At 54.0% G+C, this 15,354-nt stretch overlaps 1 protein-coding gene across 1 annotated transcript; it reads left to right on the top strand.

Moving 5' to 3' along the window:
* Positions 1-5,695: 5,695 nt before the first annotated feature.
* On the top strand, positions 5,696-6,493 carry LOC141730249 (uncharacterized). The gene has a single exon (XM_074547679.1). The coding sequence runs from the start codon at positions 5,696-5,698 to the stop codon at positions 6,491-6,493; it is 798 nt and encodes a 265-aa protein (XP_074403780.1).
* Positions 6,494-15,354: the final 8,861 nt, after the last annotated feature.

Here is a 15,354-nt window from a genome sequence, read left to right as displayed (position 1 = left end):
CAGGGGGGATGTCACTGCAGGATGTCCCTGGCATCATCCCAGCCCTCCTCAGGCACCTCCAAACATGGGGGCAGCTGGGTGCTCCAAGATCCAGGTGCTCCCACACTGCCCCTCCATACCAGGCGAGCATTCCCTGAGGGCAGCCCTGACTGTGACCTTTGGGGCTCTGGAATCAGCCCTCATATCCCTGCAGTGGGAGCAGCTGCAGACAGGACGAGAGATTTCCACCCTCTTTCTGGAGGAAGGGTGAAGCCTGGCTGCCCTTTTCTTCTGGTGCCTCCTCCTCTCCTCAGCTGAGGATGTCAAACTCCCCAGGAGCAGGAAAATCCCCATTCCCTCTTTCCTTGTGGCTGCAGCCTGGAACATCCACCCAGAGTTAAGGACTTTTTGACAGCCCTGCTGAATGACACTGGGATGAGATTTGTGAGAAGGGGAAGAAATTGTATTTTGATAGTAACTAAAAGATGCAAAATTATTCCTTTCTGTTATATTGCTTTTCAGTCAGTTCTGGTCTGTTTTCAGAGTGCCACCTTCTCAGCTGATTGTGTTTGTGCCCTCCTTTCTCTCCTGCCTCTCTTCCCCTGCTCTGTTTCTCTCTCAGGGTCTCCCTTGACCCAGGGCAGCTCACACCAAAGACCGTGCCCGGATTTAATTCCCAATTCAGGAGCTACAGCAGCCATGGGTGAAGTTAGGAAGGCTGGCAGTGAAATGCCACTGTAAGATCTTGCTCCACTTGGCTTTTGGCTCCTTCTTGACAGCTTTGCCCTCAAGGGCAGGAACATCTTTTAATAGCTGAGAACTGGAATTCCAGACCCTGGCACTGTCTGCCGTGGATCCCAGAGGGGCATTCCCGAGGCTCCCAGGGTGCTGCTCCTGCCGTGCCTCCCAAGGAGCTTCTCTCCCAAGGGGAGAAGATCCAGCAGCTCTGTGGGCTCCCAGAGCACACAGCAAAGGTGGCTTTGATGGACATTTTCCAGCACCTTCCCCTCTGGAAGCAGAGGGAGGGAGGAAATAGAAGCGAGTCCTGGAAGGACTGGGGTGGGAAGGGACCCTGCCCATGGATTACGACCCCGCGAGGGAGAGACGCCTCTTCCCCAGTGATGGAGCGAATGAGGGCGTGGGAACGCAACCGACGATTATTGAACGTGGACTGAACGGAACAAGAAATAGGGAGGAGAAAGGGAGAGAAAGAAATCGGGAAGAGGACTCACAGAACAGAAAGAAACTGGAAAAGGCTCCCGCCTGGACTCCGCAGCTCCCAGGAACACCGGCAGGGCGAAGCGCCTTTTACAATTCCAGCCAATCAGAAGAGGCGCTAACCAATTTCCAGCCAACCAGATCTTTTCCCGCTAATGACTCACCGGTTGCCAGGCGGGCCCGCAGAGCCCGGCGGCCCCGGAGCGGAATTTGGGGCTCGGGCCGGGGGACGGATCCGCCCCGGGGGGGTCCCCGAGCCCCCTGCCCAGCCCTGGGACCGATCGGGGGCTCCCCCACCCAGCAGCCGGTGCTGCGGGGCCGCGGGGCAGAGCGGTGGGAAAGGGGGGTCCGGGCTGGGAGCGGAGGAAGTGCGGGAGGAAGAGGAGGAGCAGGAGCGGGAGCGGGAGAATCGCGCTCGCAACGCCCGCACGCTGAGCCTGCAGCACCCCCTGCCCCGGGAGCATCGCCCCCAGCCCCGAGCCGCAGGGGAGGGCGGAGGCCGAGCTCGCCCCGGCTCCAGCCAGGGGTCTCCGGGAGGATATTTTGGAGAGTGTTCGGAGCCGGCAGATCCCGGACTCGAGCCCCGGATATCTCCGAGCCCTCCAAGAGGAGCTTTTTCGGGGGAAGAGGCGCCGCGATCGCCCCTCGGGAGGGTCCCGGGGGGTCCACGTGGGGATGGCCCGGTACCGACGGGGCGGGACATTGGTTTTGGGGATCCCTGTGAGAGCCGGGGCTGTGGAACGGGGGACCCCCGGGGCGGGGAGAGGGGAAGGGGCGATACCGGAGCTGGGGGACTCCGGGCAGCCCGGAGATGAGGCGGGGACAGGACCCCCTGACCCTGACAGGGGTGTCCTGGGGTGACTTCATGATGCTCGTACCCTCATGGGTCTGTTTAGCCCAGAAATGAGTTCTGCACCTTTAAGGCTGGTTCTGAGAGCGAAGGGAGGAGGAAGAAGCTGCAGTTTGTTTTCAGAAACTGCACTCACTCCTCTACATTCCAGCTGCTGGATGGACAGACAGCAGGACAGAGCTCTCCTTTGCTTTCAGTCAGTTTTTAGGTCTCTGAGGCAGAAGTTCCCTGCACTTTGATTTTTCTTTTTCTTTGGAGCTGTTTAAACCTGCTCTGGACTGAAAAACCAGAATACCACCAGCAGCTCCCACCTGAGGCCCACTGGGACGAGCCTGGGCCGAGGCATTTCCAGCGCTGGACGGACTGATAAGAGACTGAAAATAGACTGATAAGAGACTGATAAGCCACTGATAAGGCACTGATAAGACACTGAGTGCCCTGAGCTACAACCAAAGATGGGACTTTCGGAGTTTGTCATCTATTTTGGAGCAGCAGGACGTTTTATTGCTTAATATTGTTCAATTTTTGTGCTGGTGAATGCTTTGCCTGTAAAATAAAGTTTTTTTAGACTTTTCTCCCCGGAAATATTTTCCCGGACTGGCTGAGGGTGGGGCTGCTGAATCGGCATTCTAGAGGAAACTCCTTTTGGAGGGTTTCAACCAAATTTGCCCTTAACCAGGACAGGGTGGTGGAAAGAAGGGGGAACCAACCTCAAGTTTCTGGATTGAGGGGAGGCTGGAGAGGGGGACCTTGGGACCCCAGAACCTCCCAGAATCCAAAAGCAGGACCCTGGAGAGGAGGGATCTCTAGGACCCATGGGATCCCCACCAGCCCGGAGATGGGGGACCAACCATAACCCAAGAGGGATGAGACTGGAAATGGGAAACTCCTGGTGGCTTTTTTTGATTCACTCTTGATTCTTGGACATCTGGTGACTTCTAGAAATGGACGTGGGTTGGAGGAGTCAACAACCCAAGGCATTCACACCTTGTTTTTCTCCAAACCAGGATTTTCCCCAAACCTTCCCACCGTGACATCCCCCCTGTCCCGCTCTGGGTGAGCTCAATCCCAAACCCGACCCCAATCCTGGTCTCAGTCTCACTCCATGTTTAGACACACTCACAGCTCTGTATTTAATCTCATCCCAGTCCCAAACTCATCTATCCCAACCCCAGCCCTAAAGCCAATCCCATGTCTAGCCCTAACCCCAATCCCAGCTCTAATCCAAATCTCAGCCCCAACTCCAACGCAGCCCCAATTCCAGCCCTTTCCTAAATCCTCAGCCCCAAACCAAATCCCAGGTTCAGCCCTTCTGGGGGTTTGGAGGTGTCTCTGTCCCTCTGACCCCGATGATGTTTGGGTGGGGTCACAGCAGGGCTGAGAGGGACAGAGACTGCCCCAAGCACCCCCTGGCACAGGGGTGAGAGGGAGGGAGAACCCCCAGGCATTTCCTGGGTGAAAATGATGGAGACCCCCTGGGGAATGGCCTGGGGTGACAGGGACAGGGACACCCCTGGGGAATGCCTTGGGGTAACAGGGACAGGGACAACCCCTGGGGAACAGCCTGGGGTGACAGGGACGGGAAAACCCCCCCCAAACCCCTCCCAAGCATCCCCCAGTGCGAGAGGCACAGGGACCCCTTAAGCATCCTCTGTGCACTGGACAAAATAAACTTGATAGAAATCAAACTTGACTCTGCAAAATCACTTTGAAGAATATATACTCTTCCCACAAGTAACTTGGGATGAAAGCGCAAACAAATCTCAAATATGAATAAACCGACATTCCAAGCAGTGATGTGGCAATTCCAATATTCATTGCTTCCTGCACAGCTCCAGCTCAGCTGCTGGCCAGTTCCAATAACAGGAAAGTGGAAATTTGGCCCAATACAGATTATTAAAAGGAATGGAAAGCCCTGTGTAGCACTCACAAAGGTGACAGGGATAAAGCGAAAAATGATTCTCATATTTGGTAAAGCCCCCAAGCCTGGGAATTCAGGACTTAATTTGGAAATTTATCTACTTGAGCTGGGCTTCTTGTGGGACTTTTAGCCGCCTTGTGTTCCTCACCGTGGGGTGAATGAACCTTGTCAGTCTCGCTGGTAACATTTGCTCCCTCTCCTCCAGTGATTTTAACAATTTTATACGGAAACACAACAAATTATTTTCTTTACACTGGCCACCCATAAAAGCCATTTTCCTCATCATTTCTCCCATAAGTTCCCCAGGAGGAAGGAGCGACTGTGTCCAAGTTTCCAAGAGTTCTTCCAGCAAGAACCACAACCTCGTCAGTGGAGGGAACCATGCTGTTGTCAAAGGCACTTGGGGTCAGAGAACAGTGCCCTGAACTCACTGCGCCAAAATAATATGGCAATATGGTTAGGAAAATTGTCAGAGAGATGCCTCTGCCCCAATTAAGGTGCTAACGCGAGCAAATCCAAAATGGATTTTATTGAACAGTAAATCTGAGGTAGAGAGAGAGATGGAAAGAAAGAGAAAAGATGAGTGACAGGGACAGAGACCTCCCCTGGAGCAGAGCAAGTGTGACATTGTCCCTGTGTGTGTGGCATTCCCAGGGTGGGGGTTTTACACCTGAGCCAGTTTGGGTAAGGGGGGTGGTGTTCACCCCCTGAGCAGGGATTACCCCACTGTTCCAGGTTGGTATGCAAGATGTAACCAAATGCATGTTTTCAATCCCAAACTTCAGCAACTGCTATAAACAGGTGGGGCAGTGTTCTTTATCTCTTCTTTGACTCAGCCCTGATAACGCCCTCCAGGGGAGATATCTTCTGCTAATGGGCCATTGAGTGTCACTGCAGGACTGATAAAATTCCATCATCCCATTGTGGGATGCTCCGCCCAGGGGGAGGATCCAAGCATTCCTGCCTGGATATAAGCTGAGCCTTGCAACACCAGGAGCAGCTTGCCTACTGGATTCCCAGAGGACAAGAGCTCCATAACCACCACTGGACCTTCAGAGGAAGACCAGACCCTTCTACAGGATCACTGCTCTGACAGAATCACGTTGATCACTCCAACAGGACTACAGCCACCTTTTATTGGGATTGCAGCCACCACCCTGACCAACAGGGTGTCAGGTTATATCCTGACTCTGTCAGTTTAAGGCAGGGTTTCTGTATCATTGCCTTGATCTTAATTTTGTTATTTAATTGCAATTCTGGTTTAGATGTTCCCCATGTTTGCATTTAAACCAGTACAAATCTCAATGTGCTCATCCCTTGTTATTCTGCCAAAACAGGATTTTCCATCCCCAAACCATTGCCAGATGGAAAAGGAGGCTGTGAGGAAGAGGAAGGATCCCCAGGACACCCAGACAGGTGAGGAGGAAGTCAGTGCCCCTTTCCCCCTCTCTCCTGCTCTGTCTCCCAGCCCAATATGGCCCCTGGCTGCAGGACAACCCCGCTGCCAACACCATCCTATCGGGGATGCACTGGTGGGATCTCCTTCCCCTTTCCTGTGGCATGGAGGCAAATCCCATCCTTTCCTTGTCCTTCCTTCCCCAGGGAAAGAACTGAGGGTGGAGATCAGGGAGAAAAAATCTGCATGGCAGAACCTTGTGAAAGAGGCCGTTTTGAGTGAATCTAGTGCACAGGAATCCAACAGGGAAGAAAAACCTCAGACATCCCACATGAGGAGGGGCTCCAAACCCAGCTCAGGGTGCACTGAGGAGGAAAGACTCACCCTGAGCCAGTACGGTGGGCAGGCCTTCAGCCAGAGTTCTGCGCTGGTGGCCCATGAGCAGCTTCCTGATTGGGAAAAGCCCCACAAGTGCTTGCAGTGTGGGAAGAGCTTCAGGCAGAGCAGCACCCTGATCAGCCACCAACGCATCCACACTGGGAAATGGCCCTACAAATGTGGGGAATGTGGGAAGGGCTTCAGCTACAGGTCAGAACTCACCAGGCACCAACGCATCCACACTGGGGAGAGGCCCTACCAGTGCCCCACTTGTGGGAAGAAATTTTTGACCAGCTCCAATCTCCGTCTGCATGAGCAGATTCACACAGAGGAGAGGCCCTTCCGCTGCCCTGAATGCGGGATGGGCTTCAAGCAAAAGTCCGCCCTCATCACCCACCAACGCATCCACACTGGGGAATGGCCCTACGAGTGTGGGGAATGTGGGAAGGGCTTCAGCTGCCACTCCACCCTCGTCAGGCACCAACGCATCCACACTGGGGAGAGGCCCTACCAGTGCCCCATATGTAGGAAGAGGTTTCAGACCAGCTCAAATCTCCGTCTGCATGAGCGGATTCACACAGTGGAGAGGCTCTTTCGCTGCCCTGAATGCGGGATGGGCTTCAAGAAAAAGTCCCAATTCATCACCCACTGGCGCATCCACACTGGGGAGAGGCCCTATGAGTATCCCCAGTGTGGGAAGAGCTTCACCCAGAGCTCTGCCTTGACCCAACACCAACAGAGGCACTGGTAAGGGAAGCCCTGCAAATGCCACAAATGCAGGAACAGGTTCATGCACCACTCCAGCTTCATCCCCCATTGGAGGGCCCACATTGGGAAGAGCCATGGGGATCCATTTTCCCTGTGATCCATCTGGGAAGATACCTGTCCCTTTTCCTGCCCTTGCCAAAGACATGATGTGGGATGGAAGAACATGAGGTTCTGGCCATGGCCGTGTCATTACATTTACTCCCACCTCAGGTCATTGCCAGGGGCAGGACAGGGACTCTCTCTCTCTCCCTCTGAGGAGAAGGGTGTCCTTTCCAGGCAGGGGAAATGCATGGCCAGGAAGACCCTGTTGTTGATGTATTAGTTTTCCCTGTAAACAGTTTTTCTTATCCCTTCTGTTATCAATATTATTTCTGTTTTCGTTTCTTCCTTATCTCATTGCTGTTCCCAATAAATTGTTCTTATCCCAGCCCAGGATTTTTGCCTTTTGTGCTTTCCATGGGAGGCCGGAGGGCAGTGGGGGCAGCGCGGTTTTAGAAGGAGCAGGAAATTGGGGAATCCCATTCCTGAACCCCAGCCCGTGGAAACCAAGCATCCCAGCTGGTCCCAGCCCTGGTGGCCATGGCAACAGCCTTGGGAGTGGGTCCCTGGCTGGGGCTGTGGGAACCTCTTCCCTCTGGTGCCCAGGGAGAGGAGTGGAGGGAACGGCTGCAGCTGAGTCGGGGCAGGCTCAGGTTGGATGTCAGGAAAAGGTTTTTGCCCAGAGGCTGCTGGGGCCCTGCCCAGGCTCCCCAGGGAAGGGTCCCAGCTCCAGAGCTCTCTGAGCTCCAGCAGTGTTTGGACAGCGCTGCCAGGCCCAGGCTGGCATTGTTGGGGTGTCCTGTGCAGGGCCAGCAGTTGGACTGGAGGATCCTGATGGATCCCTCCCAGCTCAGCCAATTCTGTGGTTCTGGGATCCCATGAGCCTGGGGATGGGGGGGCTGCCAGTGATTGCCTTGGCAACGGGCTGTGGCTGCAGGCCTGAGCTGGTGTCCATGGCAACCACCCCTGCCATGGGGTCTCCATGGAGCTGCCAAGGGACAGAGCATAGCAACAGGGAACTGGGGATGGTTGCTATGGAAACTGACCATATCAACAGGGTCCTGATAATGGTTGCCGTGGAAACTGAACAGAACAACAGTAGGCTGGTGATGGTTGCCATGGAAACTGACCATAGCAACAGGGGGCTGGTGATTGTTGCCATGGAAATTGAACAGAACAACAGGAGGCTGGTGATGGTTGCCTGCTAAGGATCAGATTTGTCACAGGCCCTCAGAGAGGTTCCATGGGAACTTTCCTGGAGTCTCCAGGCTGTTCCAGAGCTGGAATGTCACAGGCACAGACAGGTTCCCCATGGAGACCTCACAGGGCTTTCTGGGGATGTTAAAGAGCCCTGTGGTCAGAGGCAGTCACAGCCATTCCATGGTGACATCCCAGGAGTCTCCAGGCTGCCAAAGAGCTGGGATGTCCCAGACACTCACAGGGGTTTCTGTCATGGGCACAGTGGTAGCTGCAGTCAAAGTTTATTACAGAAGTTCCTGTTGGGTCACGAGGTGCAGAAAGGAGCCCCAATAGCCCCCACAGATCCCCAAATACCCCCAAGGATGTCCAGGCTTTCTAAACTCCTTCTGGGAGAGCCACATTGGAGCAGCTGTTTCCAATCCCAGCTGCAGACTTTTCAAGAGTTTGTGTGTAAAGAATTATAAAGTGGGAAATAAACCTTTGTAGAATTTGTCCCACAGGATTAGGGATGGCAAACCAGATATATTTATGTAAATATGTATTATCTATTGTCCGGTTTATCTCGGCTGTTTGAGGGGCCTGGAAGGCCCGGGGGTGGCCTTGGGCAGCCCGCGTATCGAAGGACGAGAAGAGGCTTCAGTTCTTCTTTCTGGTTTTATGTTTATTAATTGTTTATCTAAAAGATGTTCTTTCAGCCTAACAAAGATCCGCTCAGCAGTCAGCCATGGGCACACTGTCTCTGCCCTCCCGGGCAGCCACGTATCTTTATACCCATTGTGACGTATACAATATTTATCATTTTTCCCCAATACCATCTATTCTTATAACTCGGCGTACTCTTAGTAATAACCAATCCAAAGGTGCCACCGTGGCAAAAGAAGATGGAGGAGAAGAGGAACAGAAGGAGGACAGGACACACCCCAATTCCTCCATCTTACTCCTCCAAACCCCCCTGCACATAAATCCTAAACCTTGTGTCTCACTCTCTAATTAACTAATCCCTTCACCATTCACCCGGTGAAGCCCTCATCCTTGTCGTCTCCTGTGTAGGGTTAAAGTCCAGCTACCAGACACTTCTGGCAACATTCCAGGAGTCCCGAGACCCCCAAGCTGGTCTCGGAGGCTCAGCATCTCAGGACTGAGATCTTGAGATCCGACAATCTGTTATGGTAATTATTAGAGAAAATTGTCTAAATCAGAAATATTTAACCATGATTTAAGAGATGTATAATATACTATATAGAGCACTAAGAAATTTTTTCAAAGCAACTGTATTAAAGCAAAATCTGTAATTAATCAGAGATTGATGTCACTCCTGCAGACCACTGAATGTGGGCAAGTCCCTTTGGATCAGCCAGGAGCAGTGACCTTGAGGGGTGTCTCCACTGCAGGGAGGAATCCCCACCTCCCCCAGGAAGGGAAATGTCAGGAGACGCTGCCGTTAAAATTTGGGATGGGGCTTTTCTAGTCTGAGGTGCTGCCCTGTCAGTCAGATGTGCCCAGGCTGGGCCAGCTCAGCAGCTCTGCAGAAGCTCTCAGTGGTGTCACTTGGTTGTTCCTTTCTCTGGGGATTTTTCCAGCTCTGCCACAGCTTCAATTCCCTCTGAGGAAACTGAAATTTGGGATGGAGGAGTCAGGCTGGTTTCAGCATGATTCACCCCAAAACCAGAGTGACCTCCCTCCTTCATTTCCCACTGGGGGCTTTGCAAACAGGGCCTTGCTGGAGTTGTTGGAGCCCATTGCAGGCAGAGCCTCCTGCTCCAGCAGGAACTGCGTTTCCTGTGCCATGAGCAGGGCAGGTCCCGCTGCAGGAAAAGCCCCAGGCCAGCCCCAGCACAGGGAAGGGCTCCGGCACAAGGGCAGAGTGCCGTGCTGGGAGCTGTGCCAGGGAGAGCCTGAGGCATCAAGGGCGCTTTGTTTGAGAGAATTGTTTTGGGGGTGGGGGTCAGGGCTTGTCTGTCCTGCTTGGCACAGCCCAGGCAGGGCTTTCCCAGCCACATTCCACACTCCATTGCCCAGCTGGAGCCCCTGGTGCCTCTGAGTTGTGCTGCCCCAGCCCCAGGGACGCTCTCCTTGTCTGCCCATTCCCCCATGGTCTCTGGGCAGGGATGGCCTCAGTGAGGGCTGCTGACATCCTCAGCACCTTGGAGGCTGCTGCTGAATTTTCCTGCTCCAGAGGCTTGTTCAGCCTTCAGCTCTTCAGTGCAGGAATTCAGTGTCCCAGGGCTCATTAACATTCAGAACACCTTAACAAGCCAAGCCTCTGGGGATAATTTGACTTCAGTTTCTAAATCTTGTGTGGTTAATAAGAGAGATTTCAGAAGTGCATTCAACTGAATATGATCTATTTTAAAAGACAGTGAGAAAAGATTTTTTAGGTCCTGTTTAGGTTTTTCTTGTTTCCTGTGTAAATAGCAATCTCCAATTGACACTGAATCCAGGTACCTCCTCATGCAGTTGGAATAGATATGGAAATCAAGACCCTTCATGGCTGACAATCCGTCAGACTCTGTCCCTACCCCCAGCCCACCATTGCCCCCATCCAAGCCCTGGCACTCAGAGCAGCCTTGTGAAAATCCAAGCTCCCTCCAGCCCAGGCTGCACCTGCAGCTTTCAGCTCCCTGGCTCCAACTCCCACCTGCTTTCCTTGGAGAAGGAGCTGCCCAAGACACAGAGGTAAGCTCATTTCTTGTCAGCCAACAAATCCAATGGTAGGCTCAGCACCATCAAAGGCAAAAGTCATTCCTCTGCTGAATATTAAATCCACTTTCCACAGCAGTCTCAGAGCAATGGAAAACACCTTCTATGCCCAGCACAGATCCCAATGTCTCCCCAAACCCTCCCCGCCCCAATTCTGCCCAGATTTGCTCTTTGCACACACGAGTCACACACTGAAGTCCATGCCCAGAGGGAGAAAAAGAGAGAAAAGGGACAAAGAGCTCTCCTGTGCAGAGCCAAGGTCCAAGTCCCCCTGCAGGGGGAACCACAACTCATCAGGTTTGTGTCCTTTGGGCTCAGGGACTGGTGACACTCAGAGGCAGAGAAAGGTTTCTTGCCAACAAATACAAGGTGAATATTTGAACAGTTTAACAACCATCACAGCTCTTCCCTGAGATCTCTGTAATGTCCCAGCCGCAGCAGACATGTCCACTATCCCCCAGGGATTTCTGTACAGGAACAGTTTTACACAGAGACATAAGGATGTGATAGATATAAACACAATTAAGAAGATATTTATTGTATATTTATTTGAACTTCAGAAAGATTGGGCAACTGCCTGCAGTTCAAATCATAAAACCAGTTAGTTGAGAGGCCCTTGAAAGACCAGAAAGCATCTGGAGAAGGAAATCTCAGAGGAATGGGAAGAACATAGATCCAGCTACTCTCAATAAAGAGATGTCCTTAGACATGGCATTAAACCAGGAGGGTTGGAAACATGTGATGGAAAAAATATGATTAAATATTAGAATGAATATTGGTGACACAAGTAGAGGGGAAGATCAGCATTTCTTCTCCTGCCATTAGTAGAACAATCCAGAATATCCAGAGAATTCTTGTTCCTGATGGGATAACTTTGCCATTTCTTGAATGTACTCAAATGACCCAGATAATAAAGATTTGCTAGTATATTATGAAACTAACAGCTATTAAAATCTGTGCCCCTTTCCAGGCAGGCATCAGTTGTGTGCCCATAAACAGGAAGTGCCACTTGTGCCCTGAGGTGCCCAGCTGGGATTGGATCACTCCAAGAGCATCTGAGGGAGAGCAGAGCAACTTGCAAGCTGCAGGTCCCTGACAGCCCCGCAGGGCTCCTGTTCCATCAACATCTGCTCTGCTCCAGTCTGAAACAGGGCCCAGCATGGTGCCAGGATCATCAGAGAGCTGAGGTGTGTGCTGGAATTCAATGCCCTCCCCATCCCGCAGCAGCCCTGCATTTCCCTGCTGCAGCCTTGGTCTCCAGCCCAGCCATGGAGGCTCTTTGGGCTCTGGACTGTTGCTGCAGCCCCCAAGGGCAGCTGAGCTCTGCCTTTGGCACAGTCAGGCCTGGCCAGCACAGGCCATGCTCAGCAATTGCTTGTGTGTGCCTGGCCTTGCTGTCAGCCTCGGCAGCGGCTGCGTGACCCCTTTGTGGCCCTGTGCTGGCCCAGCCATGGTGGCCCAGCCCCTGCGCAGGCCCAGCCCAGGCCAGGAGCATTGCGGCTGGGAACGGCCCCTGTGCCGTGGTGCCCACAGCAGCCTTGGGGCTCTGTGCCCCATGGCCTCCCTGCTGGGCGGCCTCTGCCAGCTCCTGCCGGGCCCGTGGCACCTGTGGGGCTGCACAGACAGCCCTGCCCCGGGCTCTGCCAGCCTCTGGGCCAGCAGAGAGGCAGCCAGTGCTGGCCATGGCTGGGAACAGGCCCTGAGCCCTGCAGGAGGATGGAGCTGGGCCACAGCCAAACTCAGCCCAGGCCAAAGCTGGGCTTAACAGCCACGGCTGCCAAGGGCTGGGCACAGAGGATGGCACTGACAAATGTCCCAGGCCCCCTCCCTGCTCTGTCCATGCCACCAAGGGCACAGAGCAGCCTCCTCTCTGGGCCACTTGCCTGTTTGCAATGCCTTGCATAGGCGCTGGCCCTGCCACACAAGGCCTGGCCTGAGTCCTGCCCCTGCATGCTCAGCCAGGCTGAGATGGACACTGATGGTTTCTGGGCCAGGCTCTCTGAGCCCAGCCCAGCTCCCTGCAAGCTCTGCCAGCTGCCCTGAGCTCTGGGCAGCACCAAGGGCCTCTCCCCAGCCCAACCCAGCCAGCTCTGGTCCCACAGCTCTGCTCAGGCCAGGCTGCTCTGGGCACTGCCCCACGGCCTCAGCCCCTGGCAAGGGCACAGCAGCAGCTGCAGCTGCCACAGGACTCAGCCCCAGCCATGGGGGAAGGGGTTTGGCCGAGGCCAAAGGAGGCTCCCTGGGTGCCCTGCTCCCCTCGGGCTGAGGTGCTGAGAGCTCTGCAGCCCCTGCTGCCATCCCATCTGCCCAGGGCAGCACAAGAGCCCCGGCCTTAGAGCCCTCATGAGCTGCTCCTGCTCCAGGCCCAGGGCCCATGCCAAAGCTGGGGCAGCCACAAAGCTGTGCCCATTTCTGTTCGTTGCTGCTCTGATGGGGATGGATCCTCAGCCACTTGGAGGTTGATGATGAATTTTAACACACCAGAGGCCTCTTAACTTTTGAGATCTTCAGTTATGGAATTCAGTAAAAGAGGGTCATAAGCATTTCTTCTAACATTCCCGAAGAATAAAAGCCCCAAGGAGTTATCTAAATGTTCAATTCTGTGGTTAACTGAAAAAAATTTCAGAAGTGTATTCAAAGTGAATATACACTACTGAGGGTAATGCAGAGAGAACTGTTTGTCCTCTTTTTTTTCCTGTTTATAGATGGATATCGGCAATGTCCACTTGATATGGACCCACAGCACCTTCTAATGCAGCCTGAAAAGATAGAAAAATCAAGACTCTTCATGGCTGACAATCAATCAGACTTTGTCCCTTCCCCCACTCCACCATTTCCCTCATCCAACTCCTGGCACTCCTATGGATCAGGAATAGTGTGGCCAGCAGGACCAGGGCAGTGAATCTTCCCCTGTGCCCCTGAGCACTGCTTTGGTCAGCACCTCGAGTGCTATCTAATTCTAGGCCCCTTTGGGTGGTCAATAGGATGAAATTTCTGCCAGGGAAAAGCAAAGCTGAAGCCAAGGAAATTCTCAGGGCAGTTTGGGGGTGGCTGCCAGGCAGCCCTGGCTCTGAGCAACAGCGTCTGCAGTAAGACAGGAAACTCCCAGCTGATGGGAACAAACTTTCCGGCTGACTGCAGAGGGCAGGACAAAGCTGAGTGGTTTCCCTGGTGTCCCCCAGCCCTTGCTGACCCCAGGGGCTGATGGCATTTGTGCTCCCTCAGGTTCATGTCCCCACACCAACAGCATGGGGGTGCTCCCCCTGCTCTGTGCAATGCAAACAGGGGCTGCTGAGCCAGTGCTGCCGTGTCTGTGCCTGCAAGGATGGGGCACCTGTGTGAGCTGGGGGAGAGGCCAGGGCTGCAGAGGGAGGATGTTGGCAGCTCCATGAGGACGCTCTGGGACGCTGCCCTGGGCTGTGCAGCGCACTGGGGATGGATCAGCCCCTGCTCTGCTGCTCCTTCCCATCTGCCCCAGGGCCCTTGCAGAGCCCCAGCCATGCTGTTTGCCCCCAGCCTGCCCACGGCCAGCCTGGGGCTGCTCACGGGGCTTTTCTGTGCTGAGCATTGGCCTGGCCGTGTTCTTGAGAGAGCCTGGGCAAGGAGCCTGGAGCCCCCAGGCCCTGGGCTGAGGCATCAGCGCTGCCCCAGCAGTGCCCATGGCCTGTCCCTGCTGCAGCCCCAGCACTGCCACCCCCAGGGCTGTGCCCGGCCCCGAGAGCACTCAGGCCCTGCAGCAACACCAGGGCCACCAGGGCAGCGGGGCAGGGCCACGGCAGCAGCACTGGCAACACCAAGTGCTGCTGCTGCTGGGCACAGCTGCTGGGCCAGCGCTGATCTGCCCCCAGCTCTGCACACAGACATTGCTGCTGCAGCTCCAGAGAAGGCAACAAAAGGGCATCTCTGCAGAAAACTCTGCTGGGAGATCCTTTAGTTCCTTTAAAGCCACCAGGAGCATTGCCCCTCATTGACACAGTCTGTGGGCCCAGGGAAGGTAGAGAGAAGCAAAATGAGAAAAGGCCCAAACACTGATATTTAATTATGGACAATATAAAAAAACCTAAAAAAAAAGGGGAAAAAACCCACAGCCAAACCAACAAGAAATATTAAAAATTGCTTTTATTACAAGTGACTTGCAAACACTGGCCTGCAGTTTAATGTTTCTGAAAGCATCCAGTCATCAGTCTCCACACTGCAGCCTTGAGCTCCTGGTTCCTCAGGCTGTAGATGAGGGGGTTCAGAGCTGGAGGCGCCACCGAGTACAGAACTGACAGGGCCAGATCCAGGGATGGGGAGGACATGGAGGGGGGCTTCAGGTACGAAAATATGCCAGTGCTGAGGAACAGGGAAACCACAGCCAGGTGAGGGAGGCAGGTGGAAAAGGCTTTGTGCCTTCCCTGCTCAGAGGGGATCCTCAGTACAGCCCTGAAGATCTGCACATAGGAGAACACAATGAACACAAAACAACCAAAAGCTAAACACACAGCAACCAATGAAATCCAAATTCCTCTGAGTTTGGAGTGTGAGCAGGAGAGCTTGAGGATCTGGGGCACTTCACAGAAGAGCTGGCCCAGGGCATTGCCATGGCACAGGGGCAGGGAAAATGTATTGGCTGTTTGCAGCAGAGCATTGAGAAAGGCACTGGCCCAGGCAGCTGCTGCCATGTGGGCACAAGCTCTGCTGCCCAGGAGGGTCCCGTAGTGCAGGGGTTTGCAGATGGACACGTAGCGGTCATAGCACATGACGGTCAGGAGGGAAAATTCTGTTGAGAGGAAGAGCACAAAGAAAAACAGCTGTACAGCGCATCCAGTGTAGGAGATGGTTCTGGTGTTCCAGAGGGAATTGTGCATGGCTTTGGGGACAGTGGTGCAGATGGAGCCCAGGTCTTTGAGGGCCAGGTTGAGC

Source organism: Zonotrichia albicollis, chromosome 9 (genome assembly GCF_047830755.1).
Source record: "Zonotrichia albicollis isolate bZonAlb1 chromosome 9, bZonAlb1.hap1, whole genome shotgun sequence".
Classification (NCBI taxonomy): Eukaryota; Metazoa; Chordata; class Aves; order Passeriformes; family Passerellidae; genus Zonotrichia; species Zonotrichia albicollis.
This window is presented reverse-complemented; position numbering and strand designations above follow the sequence as displayed.